Raw genomic sequence first — 24270 nt, 5'->3', positions numbered from 1 at the left:
TTCAAACTTGATAACAAAATTATCTCCTGAATGTATGCTAATATTTTTAGCTCAGAACGTTTTCCAAAAAATGTAACGTTTAAGATATTTAAACATCATAGTATAAAAAGCTTTTCAACTAGCACGGGTGACCCTCTGTGTGTGTGTCATGTTTGGAAAGAGTGCCATGATTTTTTCCTGAAAATATCCCTATACTACATATTTTACCAAAGTTCGGTTTGAGCTCTTACGTGCATTTTCGATCGTCTTCTACAGTAAACGAGAACCGTCATTTATGTATTTTAGCCTGGAAATATGGAAACACTGCTACTTTAGTAGGGTTTTTGGGCACTTGGAACAGCTTACCGGTAAAGGTGGTAATGAGCAAGAGGATGGATAGCTTTAAGAGGGCCATTGATCTTCATTGGAGAATAATAAAGAATAATAAATTGACTAGGACCAGTCTAGCTGGGCCAAGAGCCTGTTGCTGGTCGTCTCATTTGTATTTGTATTTCTTGTTTTAATTTCACATATGGTAACCTAATCTTAACCCTAAATATTGTATGATTCCAACGTCAGAAGAGGTAAAACGACGAAATACGGCTCCATTAATTTGGCGCAAACGTTTTGGAAAGTATTTTCCACGCTCTTACAAAAGTTCACTTCACAATATGACAAAGGAAAATGAACTTTATAATTGCAATCAAGATTTCTGCTCAAGAAATCGAACAGACTTCCTTTTATCAGCGATTAAATTAACGTAAAGAATCAAACAAAATATTCCTTTGATTCGCAAAAACCAAAGAAAAAGAGTCCATTTCCACCGCATTTGTTAACGCTTCGCCTAATGAAACATAATAATTATCCCTCAAATCGCCTCACGGGCAAAGGACTCCAAAAACAAAAAGCTTTTTACCGCGAAATAGTTTGGCGACACTCACGCACGACCAATCTTTCATAACGGACCTCTTACGGCTCTAATTAACGAATTCGTGCTTATGCTGTTCACTCCGATAAAAGATTCGTGACCTCTCATAACAAACAAAAAACTTCAAGAGTTTATGAAAGGACACATGAAAAAATTCTCCAGAACGACACACTAAAAAATATTAAAGAAAATGAAAAAAAAAATGTATAAACATAATGCACAAGAAGTTATTTAAAGTAAAAAAGACCGCAGTTGGAGAAATTCTATTATACACGAAGATACTAAATGCACAAACGTTCCCATTCTCAAAAAAGAAAAAAAAAAAAACTCACGCGGCCCTCCTCTAATCTTATTATAGATAACTGCTAAAATAATTGACAGGGTCCGGTGGAGGAAAGTTCGCTTACGGAGTAAGCGGAGGGTACATAGAAAAATACCCATCTTCGCTTATTTAATTGAGGTATTTAGTTAATTCTCGTCTAGAGACACGTTTTCTGATCATGGCAAATACTTTTAATTTAATTAAATGCGAACGTGAGTTTGTAATGTTTTCACGCCTTAACTACTCAAACGATCATCATGAAATTTTGTATACACGTTGTCAGAGTTGCAGAATGGAACATAGGGTACCTTTCATCGAGAAAAAAAAGTACTCCAAGTTTTTAATTCCAGTTTTAAAGAAAATAATAAATTTGCGAGTATTTCTTCGGAAAAAAGGCATATTTTTTCGATTTTTGCAGCATGTTAAAGCCTTTAAAAAGCTGCACAGCGGGAATTCTACTCGAAGCTCGAGGGATAATTAAAACACCGCCTAATTTCTCATTTTAAGCTGATTTCATATCCTAAATGAAACAAGGCGTATCTTCATTTTTAAAGTAGCGTCAGCAGTTTCTGGTCACAGAATTGAAAGTAAATAAAGTTGAATTTCTTATTCTGAGTTGAATTCAGAGTATGAAAAAAATCAAAACAAAGAGAAAAAAAATATTTTGAATTTTGTGCTCTTGAATTCAAATTATGTTCTTCGTAATCGCGAATTGTGATAGGACCCTACTCGTTGAGTTTCTGGTTTCTACTAATGGCTTTTATCGCAACCATGAATTGAATTTAAGGCGCAAAATTCGAATGAAAGACTGGGACTGAATGCTGGATACTGTTTTCGCGTAAAAAGAATTGTGTAAAGTCAAGAAGGTCGTTTATAAATAATTCGATTCTGAGGCACATGGACGCCGGTATTATAAGCACAGAAAAATAAAATCAAAAGGCGGACGTCAATCAACGGTCAAGTAAAAAACAATATGCAATTCGTGATTGCTCAAAAAAAAAAAGTAGAAGTTATCTCGTTTAGTAAAATATTGTCTGTTCGTAATCATAGTTATTTGTGGAAAAAATGTTTTCAAGTACTTTTTTGAAATTCTCTGAACTTAAATCATTAATACAAGCTGCTGTTAAAGTATAAAAATCGCTCGTGATGATGGTTAATATATAAAGATTAATGAAGTTTTGAGATTTTAAAAAAAAAAAATCCAAAGAGAAATTTAAATTTTGAGTCATAAAATTGGCGTTAAATGTTGCACCCTTTTTTTTTTCTTTTTTTTTTTGCCAGAATGTTGAGCACTGCCTCTCTTGACCACAACTTTTATTTTTGAGGTAGACCGTGCAACACCGGGAAATGCAGCTGTTATATATATATATATATATATATATATATATATATATATATATATATATATATATATATATATATATATATATATATATATATATATATATTTCATTTAATGCTGCTTTTTTTTTAAAATGTTGTAAACGTTTATTTTCGGTTTCCCTTTCTTAATCAACTGTTTTCGCAAAATCCCTCCGGTTTGATGAGATTTCCAAAATACTGTATAAATCGTGAAATAATCTCATTCCCTTGAAAGATTCTCTAAAGATTATGTAAAAGAGTTGATCCTAGCAGCATTCAATTTAGTTCCGTAACAAAAGCAGCGTTATTTCTCGTGAAACTAGTGTTGCGTTTCCTTCGCTTCCTTGAAGGTTTGACTCCAGATGCTTTAGTAATGGCATTCTGAGAAGGAATTTATAGATCTGCATAAATACAATTGTCATTCGTAATACACATGCATAAATTTATACAAGCAAGAAAATTCTTCTTGGTTCGATTTATTTATCAATTACAGACCTGTTCGTAAACTTCGCACGAATAGTTGCATTTGTTTTGCTTTTTGTGAACTGGCATCAGAGCTGCTACGTTAATTTAACCTATCACTATTTGATAGACATTTAATTAGGTAAGAAATATGCATTTTGCTCAATCTTCATTCAGTTTCTTCTGAAGCATCGATTGTATAAATTTTTGGAAGTGAATAGTTTCTGCTCTCAAAAGCGAGAGATATTCAAATAATTTATTGTTACATAAATAAAGGCAACATGTTTCTACCATTTGTCGGCAAATATTAGATTCATACGATGATTCAGATTTATTTTCATTAAATAAAGTCCATTGCAATGCAATTCATTAACCACGTGATAAAATTTAACGTATCCTGCAATTTCCAAGAATAATCTAAACATATTTTACGTATTCTTCGATATCTTTCCCTTAGATTTTGATGTATTTTTAAAACAGTAGTTTAAAGTAGAGTTTTTTCCCCAAGAAGAGAGAAATTTTAAATGATTTAGTTTAGTTTTAACTGATTCCTCAATTATTTATAGTGTGAATTTGTAGCACTATACCTATAATGATAATTTCTTAAAAAAGAGGATACATTCAGCGTCAATATTGCACACGGTTGATTTAAGTACATTTTATCTAAGCACATTTTATGTTTTTACACGATTAGTACTCGAGTTGTTTAAAAAGGCCGATTCTAAATTGCATTTATATATATATATATATATATATATATATATATATATATATATATATATATATAGATATAGATATAGATATATATATATATATATATATATATATATATATATATATATATATATATATATATATATATATATATATATATATATATATTGTGAATCGATTACATTCCCTACTTTATATTACCCAATTGTAAAAAAAGCGGTTTTTTTTTTTTTTTTTTTTTTTTAAGAAAGTGCTGAGTTTTATTTTTTACCGTGAAAATCATTTTTAGCAAGCTTTGTTTCTGAATCTGGTAATCATATTATTATTGTGTTATGGAAAATTCTATGATTTTGTTAAATTAATGAACAGTTTTAGAAACGTAAAAAATAAACGAAGGCAGCGTAAACGCTAAAAATAATTTCTTTAAAGCAATTAAGTTAGTAATTTTTAAATTCTTGTGGTTCCATTCGTTCTTTCAGAAACTGAAAGAAATTGAAAATTCCGTGGTTAAGCTTAAAAAAGGGGGGGGGGCGGAGAAAAATATTAGTAGAAAAATTTGTATTTATACTTTTTATTACTAATTACATTAAAGTACCTATTGTTTGACATTTATGTTTCATAGTTAACTTTCAAGTAATTTTCCAGAGTGTATAAGGCTATTTGTCCAGTTATGTATCAAATGCTGAAACATAAACTGTAGTAAAAGTTTAAGTCATCAAATATAATATTACTAAAATTAATTACTGAAAAATCAAATTAAACTGTAAAATATACGAAAAGGCGGACAATTTGATTATATTTTAGGTCAGTCAATTTTGACTGAATTTAAGCCAATATCGAGAAAGAAAAATCTTGATATGCATCGCATTTAAAATTCAACAGGATTAAAAGAATGCTGGAAAACAGTCCAGTTATAATATCTTCATATAAATAATAGCCGATGATCAAGTAATCTGCGTGCTTCAACAATGAAACTCGCTCCACGACATGATAATTTGAAGAAAAAAAAAAAATTGGTAATGTTTAACATGCAGGGAAAAGCTTTATTGTGACAAGGCTGAACTCGATCGGTCACTTAACTGTTTTACTCGTAAGACTCATTTCAGGGGATTGAAGAAACGAAAAAATGAGCGCTACCCACTGGAGTTTAGGGCTAATCCACTGGAGTTAGGGTTACAATTTCAAATATTAAAATATCACCAAACAGTAGCAAATGTTGAAGAGTAGAAGCAATTTTCACCCGTCATACCTTGACGGGCGACTTTCTAGTTTATTAATAAGAGATGAAATTCTGGAACAGTTCTAACATATAAATTCCACAAAACCCCTACAAATTTAAATAAACATTTGTGACCATCAAGCGATTTCGACAAAACAGAAAAATATTATCCCAGTTCGATATTCTGTAATATTTGTGCCATTACATGGGTGTAAAGCATAGTGAAAAACGATAAGGAAAATGAACTAAAACTTAATTATGCTATGCATAGTAAGAGTCAAAACAGAATGTCTGGCTCTCTTTCCTGAACATTGTGGAGTGCTTTAAAAAAAAAAAAAAAGCGAACGCCACAAAAAACACAAAAAAAAAGTTCTTTGCGGTGAATAATGTAAAAGAAAAGATCCTCGTTAGAGGTTCACAAAACTTTCAAACATGAATTTTTTTTTGTTAAAATTTTTACCTTTATTTCAATTTCTTTCTTCGTTGAAAAACAAAACATTGCTCTGAAAAAGTAAATGAAAAAGAATATGAAAAAAAAAGGTCTTATTTTGCACCGAATTCTAGCTTACTTTCATGTTTAAACCCACTCGAAAAAATAAGACTGAAAAAAAAGATGCTTTTGTGTTCCTCAAGAGGTGAGAAAGAAATTTAAAACCTGTGCTACGACAACTAAACTGAGCCTAAGGAAAAGCAATCGGTTACAGAGAATTTTAGAGAGATACCTTTAGTCCCTGAAGTTGATAGAGTGAGGAAAAAAAAATAACATGGAGCGAGAAAATCTTTTATTTTCAAAACGCTTAATTTTAAATTCATTTTTTTAATGTCCGATTTTTCAAGCAAGGCGCGGTCTTTATGACGTCACAAGTGATGAACTTTGCCGCCCTCTCCAGTGGCGTGCTGCATGTTTACTCTTGATGTTTACCGCGTTTAAAGGTTATGATAATTCAGAAACGAATTAAATATTGCCCTTTACGCTTGCTATCAACCACATTATTGAGAGTAAGGTAGACCGGGGCACGTTTACGCAGTGCCCTTTTCTCAAAACGAATTATAAATGGAGAGCCAACAGTCATAACATATTGATGCTGCTCTCTAGCACATGTTCGCATAAGTTTTTGAGCATCAGTCGAGTTTCGGTCTAGCATACAGAAATAATAATCTGTGTTTTACCAAGTTGAGTAAATTTTGGGTTGAACGTTTTGAAGCTTATTGCGAATAAATAATACTTAGTTAAGAAATAACAAATGCATGAAAATTTTCAAGATTTTATCCTTTTTTGAGAATTGTACTTGTATGAACTGAAATGCTTTTTTTTTTTTTTTTTTTAACGTTAAAAATAAACCCAACTTGGCGACGGGGCAAGTTTACGCGTTGACGTCGGTTCGGAGCACCTTTGCGCACGTTCTCACGGTGTCTTACTTCCAAACGTGCCCTGACGTTTTTTTTTCGCTCTGAACCGTCTCAAACCGTTTTAGTATTTTCAGGTTCTTTAGTTTTGAAAATCACCATTTATTTTTTTAATTGAGTTACAGATTCGTATCTTACAGGTTACAATCATGTAGTGCTGTCTTCATGCCCATTCAGCTTTTACTTTATGCATTATTGAGTCTGTAATAAATTTGCTTTATTTTAACGATGGTAAGACGTTATGTTCGAAGCACTAACAGAACCATGTTAGGTGTCAAAATAATTATGCGTAAACGTGCCCCGTGTCCAGGGCAAGTTTACGCAACCGACTTGGACTCAAAAACAATTTTTTAACGGTTAAAAACACAAACTAAGCAACAATACCAATTTTGACTCCATTAACTGCTTCATAAAATCGCCATGTCTAAAATGACCTAAGTTAAAACATCAAAATTAGACAATTCACTGAAAAAAATCCGCGTAAATATATGCCCCGGTCTACCTTACATGTTAGTAAAATGCGAATTAAATATTGCTCTTCCTTACATTGCTTGTTCTATCACTGTTTATTTTGTTGACACTACTATGATGTTTGCTGGGAAGCAGTAAAAATTATAGGAGTTTACAAGTCCTTCCGAATGCACAGAAAAAAGAAAAGATAAAAAAAAATTAAAAGAAACCAGGAAAATACAATAGAAGTTGGATAGTTTGATTTAAACGCTTAAATGACATCAGTTTATATTTCTTTTCGCATAATAATTTTTTTTCTTTCTAATTTTAGTACTGCTAAAGCATAAATGGTTCCCCTAATTCAAAAAACAAACTCAGCGGTCAGATAATTTCGATAAGTTTTTTTCTTTTCCTTTTAAAAATGATGCAGATAAAAGAATGAAATCAATATTTCCAGAAAATAATGAACTAAAAATATTTTGGCATCAAAACATATGGCAAAATTAAGTTTTTATAGCAATAAGAATAAATGGAATAATTTAATATTTACTTGACAGAGAGAGTTAAATCATGGATAATCACGGAAAGATAAATTTATGATAAGAGTGTTTTCGGGAGACAAATATGGATATACCGTTGTAACAAATAAAATAAAGCTAAAATTTTAGAGACAGAATTATATAATGACAAATAAATTAAAAATTCTTAGAGAAACTGGTATAGGACAGTTTGAAAATAATTATCAGTTTTGAAAATATTCCCCGAACTCTGTTTCGGAATCTGAGAATTATTACTCATGGGAACTGAAAACAAATTGATGTTATTAAAATTTTTAAATTCATTTGCGATACATAATTCTATCAAATATATTTCAAAACTCGTATAAACTTATATAGAATACGACATATTGCAATTATTTTCAAAATTCAACGATAACACAGAATACATGCTCAGTACCAACATAAATGCTAAGAAATAAATCTACCCACTAGTTTTTACGAATAAGATCACAGAAACTGGGATGAAAAATTTTCAAAATTAAATATAAATTGGAAAAAAGGGAGAACATTTAACTGAAATGCTCTTTCAAATATTGAAACAAACTATCTTCCGAACAAACCAGACCACGAAAACAAGCACCAATAATCCGATTACGATCAGAGTTTGTTGGAAATTCATCGCTAGAGCTTGAAATGGAATTTTCGGATGCCGCACGGGAATAGAGAAAGATACTCCTACCTTAATTAGAATCTGAGCTTTTGGTATTTCGAATAAGCGCGACGTCTTCCTCTAGAAAATGGAATCACGCTACGACGAAGTGGATGGTAATTAGAAACAGTTTTTTTTAAATCCCAGGTTTGTCCCCTTCCCAATTTTGAATGATGTATTAATCCATTTTTACAAATTTGACTTCAGTTTTTATCTCTTTTTTTTTCGTTCATGTGAAAGGATACTCAAATTTATACATTTTAAAGAGCAAAGGATTCGTTAAAAGCATCGATTTTCATTGTTGAGGAGAAGACACTTAGATCACTAAAAGGGTCAGCAACAGGGGTCCCTAAAGCGAGTGCCGCAGGGAGAGGCAATGAGTGCCGCGAAGTTTCCTCAGTTGCCAACAACTTACTGCCAATAATGGCAGAAATTCAAATCTTGCGTTAATTTTAGGACACCCTTATTCGTTTTTATGTAGCACGTTGTACCGCCCCGAGACTTAATTGTGCTGTCGTTGTTCAGCATTTCAAAGCATTTTCTCTCCAGAGTTTTTTGTTCAAAGTCGTAAAATATCTGCACCTTGCAGTTTGTCATTAACCGCCTTGGAACATCGTATGATCAGTAAATTATCATTTTAGAGTGCAGTATAAATGCGATAGTAGTTTATCGTCCGAATGACACCCAAGTAATAGTCGCAGTTTACAAACTCAATATATATATATATATACCTATATACATATTTAGTCTTTAGTCCTTCTTTTATAGTTTGTTTTTAAGTCTTAAACCTTCGTCTTTAGGTCCGTATTTTTCGCTTCTCCGAACATCGACTCTTGCGATCGTTTTACACCTTTATTTACTTAGCACATTATTTCTCGTCTATGAACGAGAAATTTCTTAGATATCAATATGTGGAGAGCTGGGAGGAATCGGACAACTGAATTTATGCTGAAATAAAATGTGAAAAACTATTTCCAGCTTGTACAGTAAATGTAGATGCTTTTATGACAGCTGTATCATTCCTCCCAACTTTCCCCTACTGCAGCGGTTCCCAACCTTTTCCCCCTTGCGAACCCCTTCCAAACTCCGAAAGAAGTTGACGAATCCCTTGGGTACTAAGTAATAAGTGACAAGCAAAAAAAAAAAAAAAGCGTACGTAGACACACGCATAGACAATAAAATTTGGGATTTTTTTTTTTTTTTTTTTTTTTTTTTTTTGATGCTGCTCTGTAGTTTATACTAACAAAACCCAATTGCAAAGTATAGAATTACAAATATTGCTACGAACTAAAGTGATCATTAAAAATGAATACAAAACAAATTCACCAAAAAATAAACACAGTGATTATTCTGTGTTGAGCTTCAATCAACTTTGAAATAATTTGGAAAATGATATATTTGTGGAACAAAGAGGCTCAAAAAAAAAGTTAGGCTGAAATTTTTTGACACTAGAGTACATTTATCTCTAATCACTAAATCAGAAGTTAATTAAAGAATGATCTTTAAAATACCTTTCAGGGAACTCTTAGATTAGTTAATGAACTTTATTTCTTACAGTAAAATGAGAAAGATCTCTAGGTTTAAGTCTCCTTGAAATGGACTACGAGCCTAGCTGTTTGATAAAGATATACTGCATACATTAATCGTTTGATTGCTGAAGAATTTTCTTGTAATTATGCAATAAGTGCGGAGTAAAATGCGCATATTGAAAAATCATGGAAGAATCTATTTTCAATATACGCATTTACTTCAATTTTTACACACTATGTAATTTTTAACGAGAGAAATTTTCTACACAAATTTCATAAATTCCTTATTTACATATAGCGCAAATTAAGTTTCATGGTTAAATTCCGTTGATTTGTTTTTACTGCGTAAACCACACACTGCCAAACTTTCACCCACGAAAAGTTTCTATAGTAATTAATTTATCATACTTCCTGTGGTATTCTTGGATTGCTAGCCATTCTTTACCTTTTCCGACAGTAAAGCTCGAAGTGAATTGTAGTCAATGTTTGTTGTGTGAAAATCATAGCTACAAACAGCGTGATCTCACTTCTATGCATTTTTGACTCAACACAAGAGAAGAGCGATAGCTCTCGTCGGACTCAAATGGTAAAGAAACTAAACGTCAAAATATTTTAGATGCTCGTATATGCTCCATGTAATGTTTTCATAAAGTTTAACCAATCTTTCCGATCAAAAGCTTCTGAGGAAACGAAAGCTTTCAAATTCTTCATCTGAGGACACTGTACTCATAAGTAGGAGCTTTTTCAGCATGGCTTCAGGGCTATCACTGTAATGGAAGCGTTAGAACCGGAACTTTGCAATGACAGAGTAAAATATTTAAAAATAAAATATGTCAGGAAGTATGCAAATATTTTCTTGTTAAGAGTATCGAATGTGCGAGAGACAAATGAATAAAAAAATGAGCGAAATTTTCCTAAAACCACTTGAATATGAAACTTCATCAGAAACAGGCATGTTAAAACTCCGACATTACAATATTTTTTTCGCAAACCCCCAGGGGTTCGCGAACCACCGGTTGGAAACCGCTGCCCTACACTGATTGCATAGGAATGTAATGTACAGGGTGGAGAGAAAGGTATAAATCGTTTCGATGGGCAGCGCTCGTCCAGAGGTGGTGGTGGTGGAAAGAAAGGAGGGGCCTCGTTGTAGCAGTGGGAGTATCTATTTTCATTGGCAACTATGGTTTGGCGGGAGAGCATCTTGGGTTTGCTGTCAGAACTTTCCCAAAAATGCATGTTTGCTGATTTCCCAAAAATGCATCGTTGCTGACAGCCGCCATCTTACTGATGTCATCTTTAAAACTTAATGTAAAAAACTAGAGTGTCTATTGTATTGAATAATATAAACATAATTTCTGTAAGTTGAATAGTTTTTGTTTTACATCCCATTACAACCTATTCATATATTTTACACCACCCCATACGTCAAATTCGAATTTAAGAGAGATTCTCATAGCTTAACCCGGAAGCGAAGATAAATAATCCAGACAGGAAATTTGCAATGCATCCAGAATTAACATCATTAAACTGAGCTAAAAAGAAAGGAAAAAAAGCAAAGAAAAGTGCCCCTATGAAATTTGGCGCTTCACACGCACAGTAGCGAAGACCATTTTAAAAGCCCGGAAAGCTGTAAACGAAGACGTCTAGAAGTGACGTCTGAGAAGGAAAAAAACGCGAGTGCTTTTGAGTCAAAACGCGAAATTGCATTAGAAGGGCAGAATGCTGTTAGGCGGCACTCGCTCCCAATTTCGCACGGCGAGTAGCTCTTCGTTCGTTCTTTCTAGAAACCCTAAACACTGATATTGCTCTAGTTCTTTCGATAGGAAGAAGAGAGCTCGAGGATTGTGTGTGTGTGTGTGTGTGTGTGTGTGTGTTAAAATGCTCATGACGTCAGCGGACGCAGACATGTAGTAAAACTAAACTTTCATTTTTGTCACAAAACCAACCGCTTCAAGCTAGAAAAAAGTTAATAGAAATCATTTCATTTTGCACCACTTATAATGACAATTATCATGACCTTTTTAATATTTATCATCTTCACTTCTTTGCGATCCACTAGTTATCGCTTCAAACAATCATTTTTGTGTAGCACGTTGTACTTGAGTATTGTTTGTGCAGTCCAGTATAGCGCGTTTGTTTCACGAACAAATATCTACACATAGACCAAACGTGAGCAGTGTTACAGTCTGGCTATGATAAGTTGACTTCCGACGAGTTGAGATTCAAAGGATTCCATTCATTGGGATGAGGAAAATCAGTTTGCGTTGCCGATTACGGTTTTTGGCACCGTGCTAAACTAACAACTTCCCTTCTTGTAACCCAAATATCAATAAGATCGTCAAAAGTCCTGCATCTTTTTGCAGATTCAGATTATAATCAATTTATTGAATGCTTTTTACACTTTCTCAATTCTTTTTATAAGTTTCTTTCGAAAAAAAATTTAGTCAAGCCTCCTCCATCTTCAAATTAACTCCTCGAAATTACAAAGTAGATGCTGTGGAAAAAAACTGGAAGTTTCATCCAGAACTTGCTTTTCCGTATACCAACAGCGACTTTTTAGTATCGAATCATTATTCTCTAAACTAGCTAAGACTGAAAATTATGTTGAACATACCTTTTTAACGTTTTAAGCTGATATCTAAAAACCAAAAATAAACCCTCGCTCATCTAATAAAATTGGTGCGTAAAAATTAATTAACAAACAGGAAGAAGCGCCTTTTAAGCGATGCACTTTATCAATTTTTCGGTGCCAAAATATTTTTTTAATGTACGTATTATGCGTGAAAATTTTTTGTGCAATTAAATAGTAAAATAACCTTAACGAAAATAATGTTCGTTTTAACAGTGATTTCGTATTAAACGTGGTCGTACTAAGGAAGTTAAACTGTATAATTATATCACACATGTGGGATCTCTGAAATTATACTACTAACATTACTAAAATCAGCAATCTAAACACGAGTATGACTTCTTATGTAGTTTAATAATCGCGAGAAAAATATCAATGTTTGCTTTCGACTCGGAGATCTGGATGGAGAAGTAGTCGTCTAATATGTGTTCAAATATCTATGAAGTTATATCTTTTAACCCTTTTATTTTCGTAAGGCCGCAAAATGAAAGATTTTTTTGTCTTTATTCAACATTGCGGCATCATAAAATGTTTTCATGCTGAGTCAATGCAGACGTCTATTTTCAAAGAGTCGGATTTTTTCGCTATTTTTAAAGAGTGAAAAAATTTAAATTCTTCTTCGAGTAAACTGAAATCCCTCGCTCATAGTATCCGAACTGTTATCTTGGGATTGATTACTATGAATTTGGAGCTGCATAGATTTTAACTGTTTATTGCTGATGGTAAAATCTAAATTTCTTCAAGACGAAGGACGCTTACAGAAATCTTAGCAAATCTGTCGTAATATGTCTTACTGAGCTGTCACAATCAGTGGCGTAGCCATGGGGGAGATAGGGGGGTTAGAACTCCCCCCCATGACCCCCCAAAAAATATATGTATGTATGTATGTATATATATATATATATATATATATATATATATATATATATATGTGTGTGTGTGTGTGTGTGTGTGTGTGTATAAACTCGAAAGCATAGCTTTACTTGAAACTTCAGAAAAAAATTAACCCCCATCCAAAGATTTTTTCTCGCTACGCCACTGGTCACAAAAACTGAATTGGCAGAAAAACTTTTAAAAGAAAAAAAAAATCTATAAAATAAATTTTGCAGTACAAAAGGGAGAAATATATGGTGGAAAAATAAAATTTTGAATCGCCGTAGAATATTAAAAACCATAGTGTGACCAAAGATGTGTAACCACCCTTTGATGAATCAAAAATTCCGGATCGAAAAGTGTACTTGAAACGGATCTCGGGAGACTGCAGCAAATCTGCCACTGTATTTACAATACGTATACATTTTCGAAATAATTGCAATGCCTTATATCTTGTTGGTGGAATTATAAACAATAAATTGGTTCAATTGATATCATACAAGTCAGAAAGTGAAACGTCAATTTTTCATTCAGTAATAATTACTTTTCAAAAATGACCATAAATGCAATAAAACAGTTTGTTACAGTATGTTTATATCTAAATACGGTCAAACTACAAATCTTATAGTTATCTTCTGAAATGAACAATGCGAAATAGCATCAAGTGGGTCATTATGATTTATTCTCATTACATCCGGATATGGAAGGATTCAGATAACAGAAGTTAGAGTATGAGGGTTTTTGCCGAAGCACCAAAAATGGAGGACATATGAAAACGAGCAGAGAGATGATAGTAGGCAAACTAAAGTAGACGTTTAATCTGTATACAACAATTAATTTTAGCCACCCGTTTGTTGGTATCCTCATCTTCAATGAAAAAACATGCGCCTCCAGCTCGGTTATTGACTATTCCACACTGATGTGTCCATATCAAGGACGAAACTGCAGTCTCTGGATGTCATAACCGGGCTATCAATATATTGCATGTAACACGGTGAATTTTTGTGTCTTGCAGTTTCTCGTAAAAGAATGGACAGCGTGCTAACTTTCCGAGTCTCCATCGTCATCCTGGCCTTTGCAGTCTGTTTCGTCTCAGCCCTTGATGCCCAGTTGCAGTCCAGGTAACGTTCTTTATTTTTCTTCAAAGAGTCAGCAGACTATTCATTTGCTTAGTTCTGTAAGCATTGTACTGTCATAGCTTCAATTTTAGTTTCAGCTCAAATATTAGAATTCATAAATTCAAACGATCTGTATAACGTATTAATTTACTGAAACCTCAAAATATAATTCCCGTCGAGTAAACCCACCATGCCGAAAAGCAACAAAGACTGACCATGGGGTGCAGGGGAGTTTGTGCTAGTGTACTCAGTAAAGTGCTCTGATGAGAAGCAGTTCACTACCCATTATTTCTTATTCATTGTTTCATGTTGTTTCAATTGTTATTGTATCGTAACTACATGTGCTATTTTCAGAAATTTGCAGATTCAGTCCACAACTAAAAAAATTCATAAAAACTTCTTTTATTTTACTTAAAATATTAAAAGCAACTATAACTAAAACTTTTGTAAATAATACTAACGAAATTAAAGTTCATTAAATTAATTCAAGATTTCAAGATTCATGAGATAAAGTTCAAAACAAGACTAACTGAACTAAAAGCAAGCACAAGAACTCAGAAGAAACAAAATAACAAGAAAACAAATTAAACAGACAAGCAACTATATATGCAGTGGCGGCGCTAGGCGTCGGCGACGTCGGCAGCTGCCGACGGCCTCGCGCAGATAGGGCCTCGCAAAATTCTCAGAAGTAAATTCTAAGAAGTTTTAAGATATTTCCATGTTTTTGATTGAAGTTCTTATTAAATGCAACAGACGCAAAAGTAAACAAAATAGTGTGTGCAGGGGAGAGTGCACAGAGCCCAGACTTATCAAATATTTGACCCAATTCTGTCGGGGCCTGAGTTAAAAATATTCAATGGCAGCAGCTTATTGATCAGTTAACTCTATTCCTCCCCACCCCCTTCTTTTTGCTCTTCTTTTCAGTTCCCTTCTTTTTTCTTTTGTTTCCTAAATTCATCTAAAAGTAAGAAAATATTCAAAATACTGCTCCTCTGAACTCCCCCCCCCTCCACACACATACAAACGCACACATCGAAAGCATTATGGAGCAACTACTGAAATTTTGTTTCCAGATCTTAATTTCGCGATATTTCCAGCCTAAAGCCACCAAATACTCAACAACATCGAAAATCGCTTAAAATTGTGTTTTTTTAGTTTGAATTTCAAAAATTACCGAGCCTAATATTACAAAAAATGGCCTTACAATCGCATTTTTGAGGCTTGAATTTCAGAAAATATTCGGGCAAGGGTCCCCATACCGTCTTTCTTTTATATCACAAGCAATTAGGCTTTTTAAACTACATTAACAAAAAGTTTAAGTGGAATGGCTCCTGAATGTAAAATATTGCTAAAGTTTTTAGTACCATAATTTTCAAAAATTTTCGAGGGAAGAGTTCCTTTCCTTCCCGTAAAATCTTCTAAGTTTGTCTAAAATTCCGTTTTTTAAACTTCAATTTAGAGAATTTGCAAATGATTGGTTTTGATCTTTTTTTTTTTTTTAAAGAATCGATCTGGGACAGTCTCTGACCCTAAGGTCAATAAATATGGCCTATAATTGTGTTTTTTAATGCTTCATTTTCTAGAAATTTCCACCGAGACACCCTGTACCTTTTTTCCCTTAACGTCAGCAAAGAAAGCCTAAAATGGCGTTTTTAAACTATAAATTTCAAAATTTTTCCGGGGGAGAACCCCCGGAACCCCCTTTTTATCAGGTAATTTTTCCCCCCGTCAATGTGCCGCCTCCTCCCCCCGCCACCAAAAAAACTTCTTTCAGACTGCACTACTAATCACAAAATGTTTTCGTCCTAGCAATTAAGTGAATTAGGAACCCTAAGTGCCAATAGTTAGTACAAAAATTAATTCCATGAATTCAATTATTTGTCTGAGAATATTTTATGATTAAAAGGGCCTCGCAAAACTGCGTCGCCGACGTCTGCTTTTGCTCTCGCGCCGCCACTGTATATATGTTACCCAACAGTGCCACCTACAATTAAAATTAAAGTTACATTAAAGCTTAAACAGTTATTGTTTCTTGAATTAGTTTTGTTTACACTTACATTTGTAAATGCCTATAGTGAAACCTCCATTGCAATATTTCATATTTGTTTTACATTTCATTTTTTAGCTGTATTTGTGCGCTGGTTAATATGTGGAATATTTTATCATTTCATCTTTTCTACACATGCACTATATGACCAAAAGTGTTAAGACACTTTCAAAAATTCACATTTTTAAGGATTTCTCAAGAAATAAGAGTCCAATTGTTTTGTAACTTTTGTCACATAAAAGTTATGCTCTAGATGTCTTTTTCCAATAAAATGTATATCTCCCTTGCGTTTAGGGGATCGGTAACAAATTGAGGAAAACAATTTTTTTATCGTCATTAATCCTAAATAGCTTAAAATAAGCTGTAAATTAAAAAAATTAGTTACATTACTATGTAGAATTAGTTTACATACTTTCGAGAAAGTATCAGTGATATTCACGAAGATGTAAGCATTTTTTTTTTCAAACTACGAATTGTATTTGAAGTTTTTTGGATAATGACATGCAAAGTTTTATATCAACTCTTACAAAACTTTCAGAAAACTGGACAGCATACAAAAGAAGTATAATTCTAAAATTTGATGTCAAAATGCGGAAAATTTGATAAAATATGGACATTTAAAGAAATTATTTTTTCCTGCGCATACACGAAAGGTAGCAATTTATAACTTTCATAACCTAAAACCCGAATTAATTCCTTAACTATAATAATATTTCAGTTCAATATCTTTAAAATTCAGGAAGTTATCAACAATCTAATGAGCCGAATTTCAATAATTCATGGATAGGCGACGAATCGTGAGGTGTCTTTCGCAAGTTTGCAACATTTTCTTACAATCGTTTAATGTGATTCATGATTAAAAAAGGTTATTTGCGAGCGATCCCTCACAACTCGTTGCCTATCCATGAGTTATTCAGATTCGGATCTTTAGATGGCTGGTAACTTTCTGAATTTCCAATATATTCAACTGGAATTTAATCATTGTTGAGGGATCTTGTTGAGTTTTAGATTATAAAAGTTATAAATTGTTGTCTTTCGCGCATGCGCAGTGAAAAAATGTCTATTTTGCTTCACAAAGAGTACTTCCTCCGATTTCGACATTGACGATTCAGTGAGAACTTTTTGAAAAATCCATCGGAATCCGCTGAACAGTATAATATTCCCGATGTGTTTGCAAATTCTCGACAATAGAATTCAACGGATTTAGGAAACGAACACAATTGCCTAAACAGATCACGTTTCTGATATTTTTCTCCCGATAGTTATTAAATTTGGTATTTGAAATAAAATGAAACTAGGACGGCATTTGAGAGAGAAATACTGAACTTAAATGGAAGGAATTCTCTTTCAATTCAAAGCACATTTTATGAGTGAGTTTTCAAAGGAGCTAAGATATCTATAAACACTAAAACTGTCCTCGGCTTAGTATCCGCAGATCGATCCCGCAATTGCTTTTGTGCTGTTCGATCCATTCTACATAGTTGTTATCGTAAATTGAATATCGTTGTCGACCCGAGAAGAATATTTTCAATTTCTGTTAGATGTGCCAATGTGCTCAGACTTCCGTGACAAAATTTTTAAGAGTGTGCCAGAAATAAAAAGATCCAGAACTATGTGACTGATATTATATTCATTTACCTCAAAGAGTGATATATAGTCATTTATCAATCAACTTGCCGAAAAAATCTTTTTCGGCAAGTTGACTAGACTCTATCTAGATCTTGTTTGCAAGCTAGAAGGTGTCTTGATTCTAGACACCTTCTAGCTTGCAAACAAGAAGTTCCGAAGAAAATTTTTTAAATCAAAAAGATATTTTATATACAAATTTTTCCATCAAAAGCTTTTTCCTACGAAGTTTGTTTGAAGCAAATTCACCCCACAGTTCGGAATTACCTTGATTTTCCCCGTAGGCGCTAATGTTAAGTTTTTTTTAACTGTTCAAAATTGAACAAAAAATAGTTCAAATCAAAAAGTGAAATATGGGAATGAGGTGTCCTCGCTGAGATCTTTCGAACAAAAAAAAGTTTGTTCGAATCGGGCTATTTATTCAAAAGTTATTAGGGGGGACAGACAGACAGACCGACAGACATTTTTTCCCATCTCAATACCCTACTTTCCAATTTTTAATTTTTCGATATTTATTTAATTATTTTATTTATTTTTGACTTTTTTTTTTTTTTTTTTTTTTTTTTGTTTTTCGCGATATTTTTAAGATGCATTAAGTCTTCTTTCATGCTTTTTTCTTTTCTTTTTTCTGATTTTTACTGGGAAAGTAGGCTAAAAAGGATAATTATAATGAAAAATATAAGTACATAATTTAAAACAAATTATTGTGTATGTATAATCCAAATCTGCTTCTTTTGGTTCTAAATTTGCAAAACTTCGGAAGTTATATAAATTTTTATATTTTAATGAATTTTCTTGTTTTTGATTTTTTTCTGCTCTGGGGCTTAAAAGTGGGATGCATTTCAATCATTAACCTAGTCTGCTAAATACTTTATTTCAAAGAATCTTACCTTGAAATCTGCCCATTTTTAGCATAGTAGGAAAATAGGATCATGTCAAGCAGAACAAAAAAGGTTATTGTTCTCCATCGTATAGAACTGTTTTGCAAAAAAATAAACTTACACTGATTTGAAGGTTTACCCCCTGTTTCACCGACACTAAGAATTTCCTTCCACCTCTAAATACGTCAAAATGTAAGACTGAGACTGAAAAACAGAGGGGAAGGAAAATTTTTGTCGGCGAAACGGTGGGGACAACGATTTTTGTGCCAATTTCACAGCAAGGAGCTTTTTGTTCATTCATTTAATGCAATATTTATCTTGAGCCACAACTGACCCTAAAACGTACTTAGATAAAACATCTGGAGGATTTTCAACTGTTACATGTGTTATTTTCAAGAAAAATGAGACTGGAGCTTCTTTTGTACTCTTAGGTGCACTTCGCACAAATCAGAAGTACCTATTACATATCTACAGTACGGTAATAAAAGGTGTGTCTTGAGAATGAATAATAAAAATGCTTAGAAAATGTTTCATTTTTCCTAGATGCCAACTGCTAATCGAATCTTGCCTGTGTATACTGGTGCACAAGTACTTACTTCTATGAGCTACAGACTCTGAGTATCTTGATCTTGATTATTTACATGGTTTAGAACGAAACGACACTACAATTGCGCATACTTACCCCAATACTTCTTAAAAATCAAATCTAGTTTCATGTTATATTGCAACCTTAAGTTAGTTGTGGATTTCGTGCTCTAAAGAAAATAATTATAATAATTAATGCATAACCACTAAAAAAATACTGCGGTCATACTGAACTAGTAATATAACCCTTGCAATGCATGTTGACCCAGACCTCAATAAGAGAGAATTTGGTATTTTCCAAATAACATTAGAGAAAAACTAGCAATACAACTGACATACTAGTTGATGTATCTGTTACGACCTTGTTCACCATCTACTAGAGCCGCCGTTAGACACTCAAACCAGCCTATCGAAGACTTCTTCAACCAATAAAAAGACTTCATTCGGTGGTTCAGGTGCTTGGTGGAGGTTCGAATCAACTCGTAAATCAGGCAGTTGGGCAGCTGCTCCTTTAGAATTCGAACAACTGTGATGGATACACGAGAGATTTAAAATAGAGTCAAAGGTGTGTCATGTCGTTACCAAAATCCGAAAGCCAGTACAAGGGAAAAAATAGGAAACTATGTTAAGGAGGTCCTAAGACATGTTTGAAACTTTTTTTTTAAACTTGAAATACCTTTAAATGTACCAAATCTGTGCATTGAAAAATTAATAACATTTACTATATACGCACATACATAAATACATACGGACTTCACGAGAAAATTCGTTGTAATTAACTCGGGAGTCGTCAAAATGGATATTTCGGGTGTCTGTACGTTCCTAGGCATATATCCACGTGTGGTCGGGTCGAAAAAAAACTCAGCATTCATTCGGGGGTGAGAAAAATGGAAATAAAGGCCGATTTTTAAGTGATTTTTTTTTTTTTGCGAATATAATGCATACTTTTTTCTAAAAGGAAGTAAAAAAGGTTGTTAGTTATTCTAGTAAGCCTAATTAACGTAGTCGGTGAATTCAAAAAGAAAACTGTTGTTCCGTACCATCATTTGTTACCTGTGATTGATATTCTTAGAAAAGTAGAAAAGTAGGTTGTAGCCAAATAAGGCTATGATTGGCCTTATTAGGACTCCGGAGTCCTTATCGAGTCACCGAAATATCGGGAGGTAGATATGATCTTCTGCTGCATATGCTGCGCAAATGTGGACGAACTGTGCGCAGTAGCAACCAAAAATCAAAACATAATCACTTATCTGTCCCCGGAACATGACGATTGATCTGTCTCTTTTCCATTGAAGTAAATATGGAGTTGTTGACATTGTTATTCGGTTTATCAAATGTGGTTTAGTATTTTTTCATATTAACAATTAAAAAAAAAACTTTTCTTAAGTTTGACAGTGCTTATTTGTCTTTTTCCAACGGTGGGGTTATTGGGATTTCGTGTTCCTAACAAAGAAAAACCGCCTTTCTTCGTTAAAACTGCCAAAAAAGAAAACCGAAACTTAATTTATCACTTGTCATTTTAATTTCCTTTTTTTATGAGTCATGTGATGAAGGTGAAAAATCTGCAGTCAGTTGAATCATAAATCGGCGAGATATTAGGCCATGAACCTTAGGATGGCCTTATTCGATGCACTTACCATAGCTGTTGCCATACTTTACCTAATGCTGGATGAGAGTTTTTTAAATTTCAAGCAGCTCAGTGACAAATACTCGCTTGCGATTTTACGTCCTAAGAAAGGCAGCTTTCGCTAAAACTTCTTTGTGCTAAAAAATATCAAAAAAAAAAAATGAGACGTCAAGGCAGAAGTAAGGATATAGCCAACATTGGCCACTGTTAATCCGAAGTAACACTTGGAGTAACAAGTTACGCCAGTTACGAATTACAAAGATTTTCAAAACAAATCAAGTAAAAAGATTTTTTTTCAGTAAGTTACCACCCTGTAGCCAGGGGATTATTTCATGTAAAAGGAATCTTACTGTTGCTGCACACTTTGCTTATTGTTAAAAAATAATAATAATAATGCTATTCCAAATGTCGCCAAAAAGCACTTCTAACTGTGAAACTCCTATTCATAAATAGTCTAAAATTCCATAGCAAGGAAATTGCACGTTAAGTCCACACAATCAACTACTTAATTGCCTGTATGCACGCAAAGCATGAAGTAGACCTTACAGCGAAATTGCGTTAAGCTTGACACAAAGCTGCTCTCTCAATTATCAAAGTTGATTTTTCCCGACAAAATCCAAAATTGATGTCTTTTTTTCTTCAGAAATTATTTATGTGCTGCTAGATTCTCTGTCGGCAACTATTAAACTTCCATGCCTCATTTTAATCTCCGTCGTTTCAGAAATAAACTTCAACAAATATGGCGTGTTTGCATTTCTCGACATCGCGTCATTCTTAACAAGGGGTGCCCATTAACGACTCACGCAAACGCAGCAAGAGGGGTGTTGCCAAAACAAATATGGGACAATATTTAAAAGGCTTAAACTATTTTTCATGCGTCAAGTCAGAAAGCAAGCATCATCGCCTCTCGTTTTGTAGGAAACTTCAGTTTATTGCAATCTTTCGCAGAGGATTAATAATAGTCGCAAGTAATATTTAGTCGCGAGTATCTTTTTGTACCTCAGAGCCAGAATTACGTAAGTCACATTATGGTAATTTTACAAGAGAGAGGAAACACTTTTTCCTGTCGCATGCAAAGGGTGGGATGCGCGCTCTTTGAACCCTGGTAAAAAGTTGAAAAGGATTTCTTTTTTTAAGAATGGGGTGGTTTTCTTCAGTCGAAAGTACTACTTTTAGGCATTGAAATGGATAGAATGAGCAAAAAAAATAACATGGAACCAGAAAATACTTTCATTTTCCCAACAGTTATTTTTTAATTAAATTTTTAAAATGTCCGATTCTTCAAACAAGTCGTGGTCTTTATGACGTCACAAATGATGCACTATGGCGCATCTGTTTATCGCGTTCCCACGTTATGATAATCAAGAAGGGAATTAAAGACTGCGCTCTTGCTTGCTATCAACCATATCGTTGCCAAGACACGTGAGTAAAGATGCGAATTAAATATTTTGCTCTGTGAATGGCAACACAGAATGGCATTTCATCATTTGTGATGTCATCGGCAAGAAATATAAACAATGGAAAGCGCACCAATTTAAGTATTTTTTTTTCAAAATATTAAACTTAACAAATTATTTTAAAAATAGTTAGATCCTATGTTTTTAAGCATGTTCTTTCAGTTAAAAATACTTTTAAAATTTTGGAAACGACCCCATTACGTTCACATGGCTCGACACGGAATATGCTTCTACATACAATGCACTAATAAACGAAAAATCGCAATATTTGGACTTACGTCAGTCTGGCTCTGATGGATGAATAGATAGATAGTTAGATTGATTGATTGAGACGGATAGAGAGCAGAATGTAATAGGAAGCAGTAAAAAGATCGTTTTGAAGAGAGTTTGGATATATACTACTTAAGGATAATGTCAAGCATAAATTCAAATTTATTGGCTATCTGAAATCAATAAAATGTGTGATGTTTCTTGATCTGCAATAAGTAAATCCGATGACTAAAGCATTTTTTGTATACAATTGAGTCCGTTTAATGGAATAGCTAATTTGACATGAAAAATTATTCTAATGAGCGGGATATTCGATTATCCGGGATCCAAATAACGAATTAGAACGGATGGTACATTGAAAAGTTTTTCTATTAAAACGGAATATTTCTTAAACTAACATTCTAATAAGCGGACTCGACTGTATATGTTTCTATTGCAGCGACTAATAGGGTTGTTTCCTTCAGTCAAATGTAGTACTTTTTGTCACTGAAATTGATAGAATAAGCAAAAAAAAATAACATGGAGCCAGAAAATACTTTCATTTTCCCAACAGTTATTTTTTAGTTAATTTTTTTTAAATGTCCGATTTTCGAACAAGGCGTGGTCTTGATGACGTCAGAAATAATGCTTTTTGTCACATCTTTCTACCACGTTTCCACGTTATGATAACCACAAAGCGAATTAAAATTGCGCTCTACGCTTGCTATCAACCATATCGTTGCCAATACACGTGAGTAAAGATGCGAATTAACTATTTTGCTATTTGAATGGCAACACTGAATGGCACTTAATCATTTGTGATGTCATCGGACAGAATCGTAAACAATGAAAGCGCACCGGATTAAGTTTTTTTTTTAAATATTAAACTTTTCAAATTATTTAAAAAATTGTCAAATCTTATGTTTCTAAAAATGCTCTTTCAGAAAAAACTTTTAAAATTTTGGAAACGACTCCATTATGTTCGAACTTATTTTAACAAATGTGTTTATGCAATTAAGTTTTTTTATTTTTATTTTGTGCGTTATTATTTGTACATTGAATGCTGAGATCTAAATGATAGAATATGGAACGGCCCTTAACAGTTTCAGCCAGTAGGTATTTGAACTGTAAACGAGACACAACGTTTCGTTTCGTTATCAATTCAAGGCGCGAAGCCCTTCAGATATTCTCTCTCTCTCGTTTCGAATCCTCTCTCTCTCTCTCACTCCCCTTTCCTTGATGTACTCCTGAATAGTAGACTCGAGAAACTAATCGTCTGCTGGACGAAACACGCACTTGTCTGGGCACACAGGAACGGAATAAGTCGAAGCTTTAAGTGACACCATTCCGTGACAATTTGTGTAGGAAATTGTCCATCTTCTGCGTAGGAGAACGGATGAAATAACCCTTCGACACTTGAAAGTAGATTTTGAACTCAAATCAGACCGTTTTGTTTCTTTCGTCGAGACACATTTGCGTAATGAGAACGCGCATTTATCATTATCGTTTGATTTATGTTTAATACCACATTTGGTAACTTTGAAATCACATATTTAGCAAAATAAACACTTTTCATCAGTAGACTTTTATCGTAATA

The 24270-nt window shown here is 33.4% G+C and overlaps 1 protein-coding gene across 1 annotated transcript in view; it reads left to right on the top strand.

The window, feature by feature from the left end:
• The window catches only part of LOC129224651 (diuretic hormone class 2-like), a 114866-nt gene that overhangs the window by 73185 nt on the left and 17411 nt on the right, over positions 1 to 24270 (top strand). The window contains exon 2 of the mRNA XM_054859147.1: positions 14099 to 14204. Within this exon, the coding sequence (XP_054715122.1) occupies positions 14113 to 14204 (92 nt within the window). The 5' untranslated portion in view covers positions 14099 to 14112. The remainder of the gene's footprint in view (positions 1 to 14098; positions 14205 to 24270) is intronic.

This window comes from Uloborus diversus, chromosome 1 (assembly GCF_026930045.1).
Source record: "Uloborus diversus isolate 005 chromosome 1, Udiv.v.3.1, whole genome shotgun sequence".
Classification (NCBI taxonomy): domain Eukaryota; kingdom Metazoa; phylum Arthropoda; class Arachnida; order Araneae; family Uloboridae; genus Uloborus; species Uloborus diversus.
The sequence above is the reverse complement of the archived record's forward strand: the minus strand, read 5'-3'. Positions and strand labels throughout refer to the sequence as shown.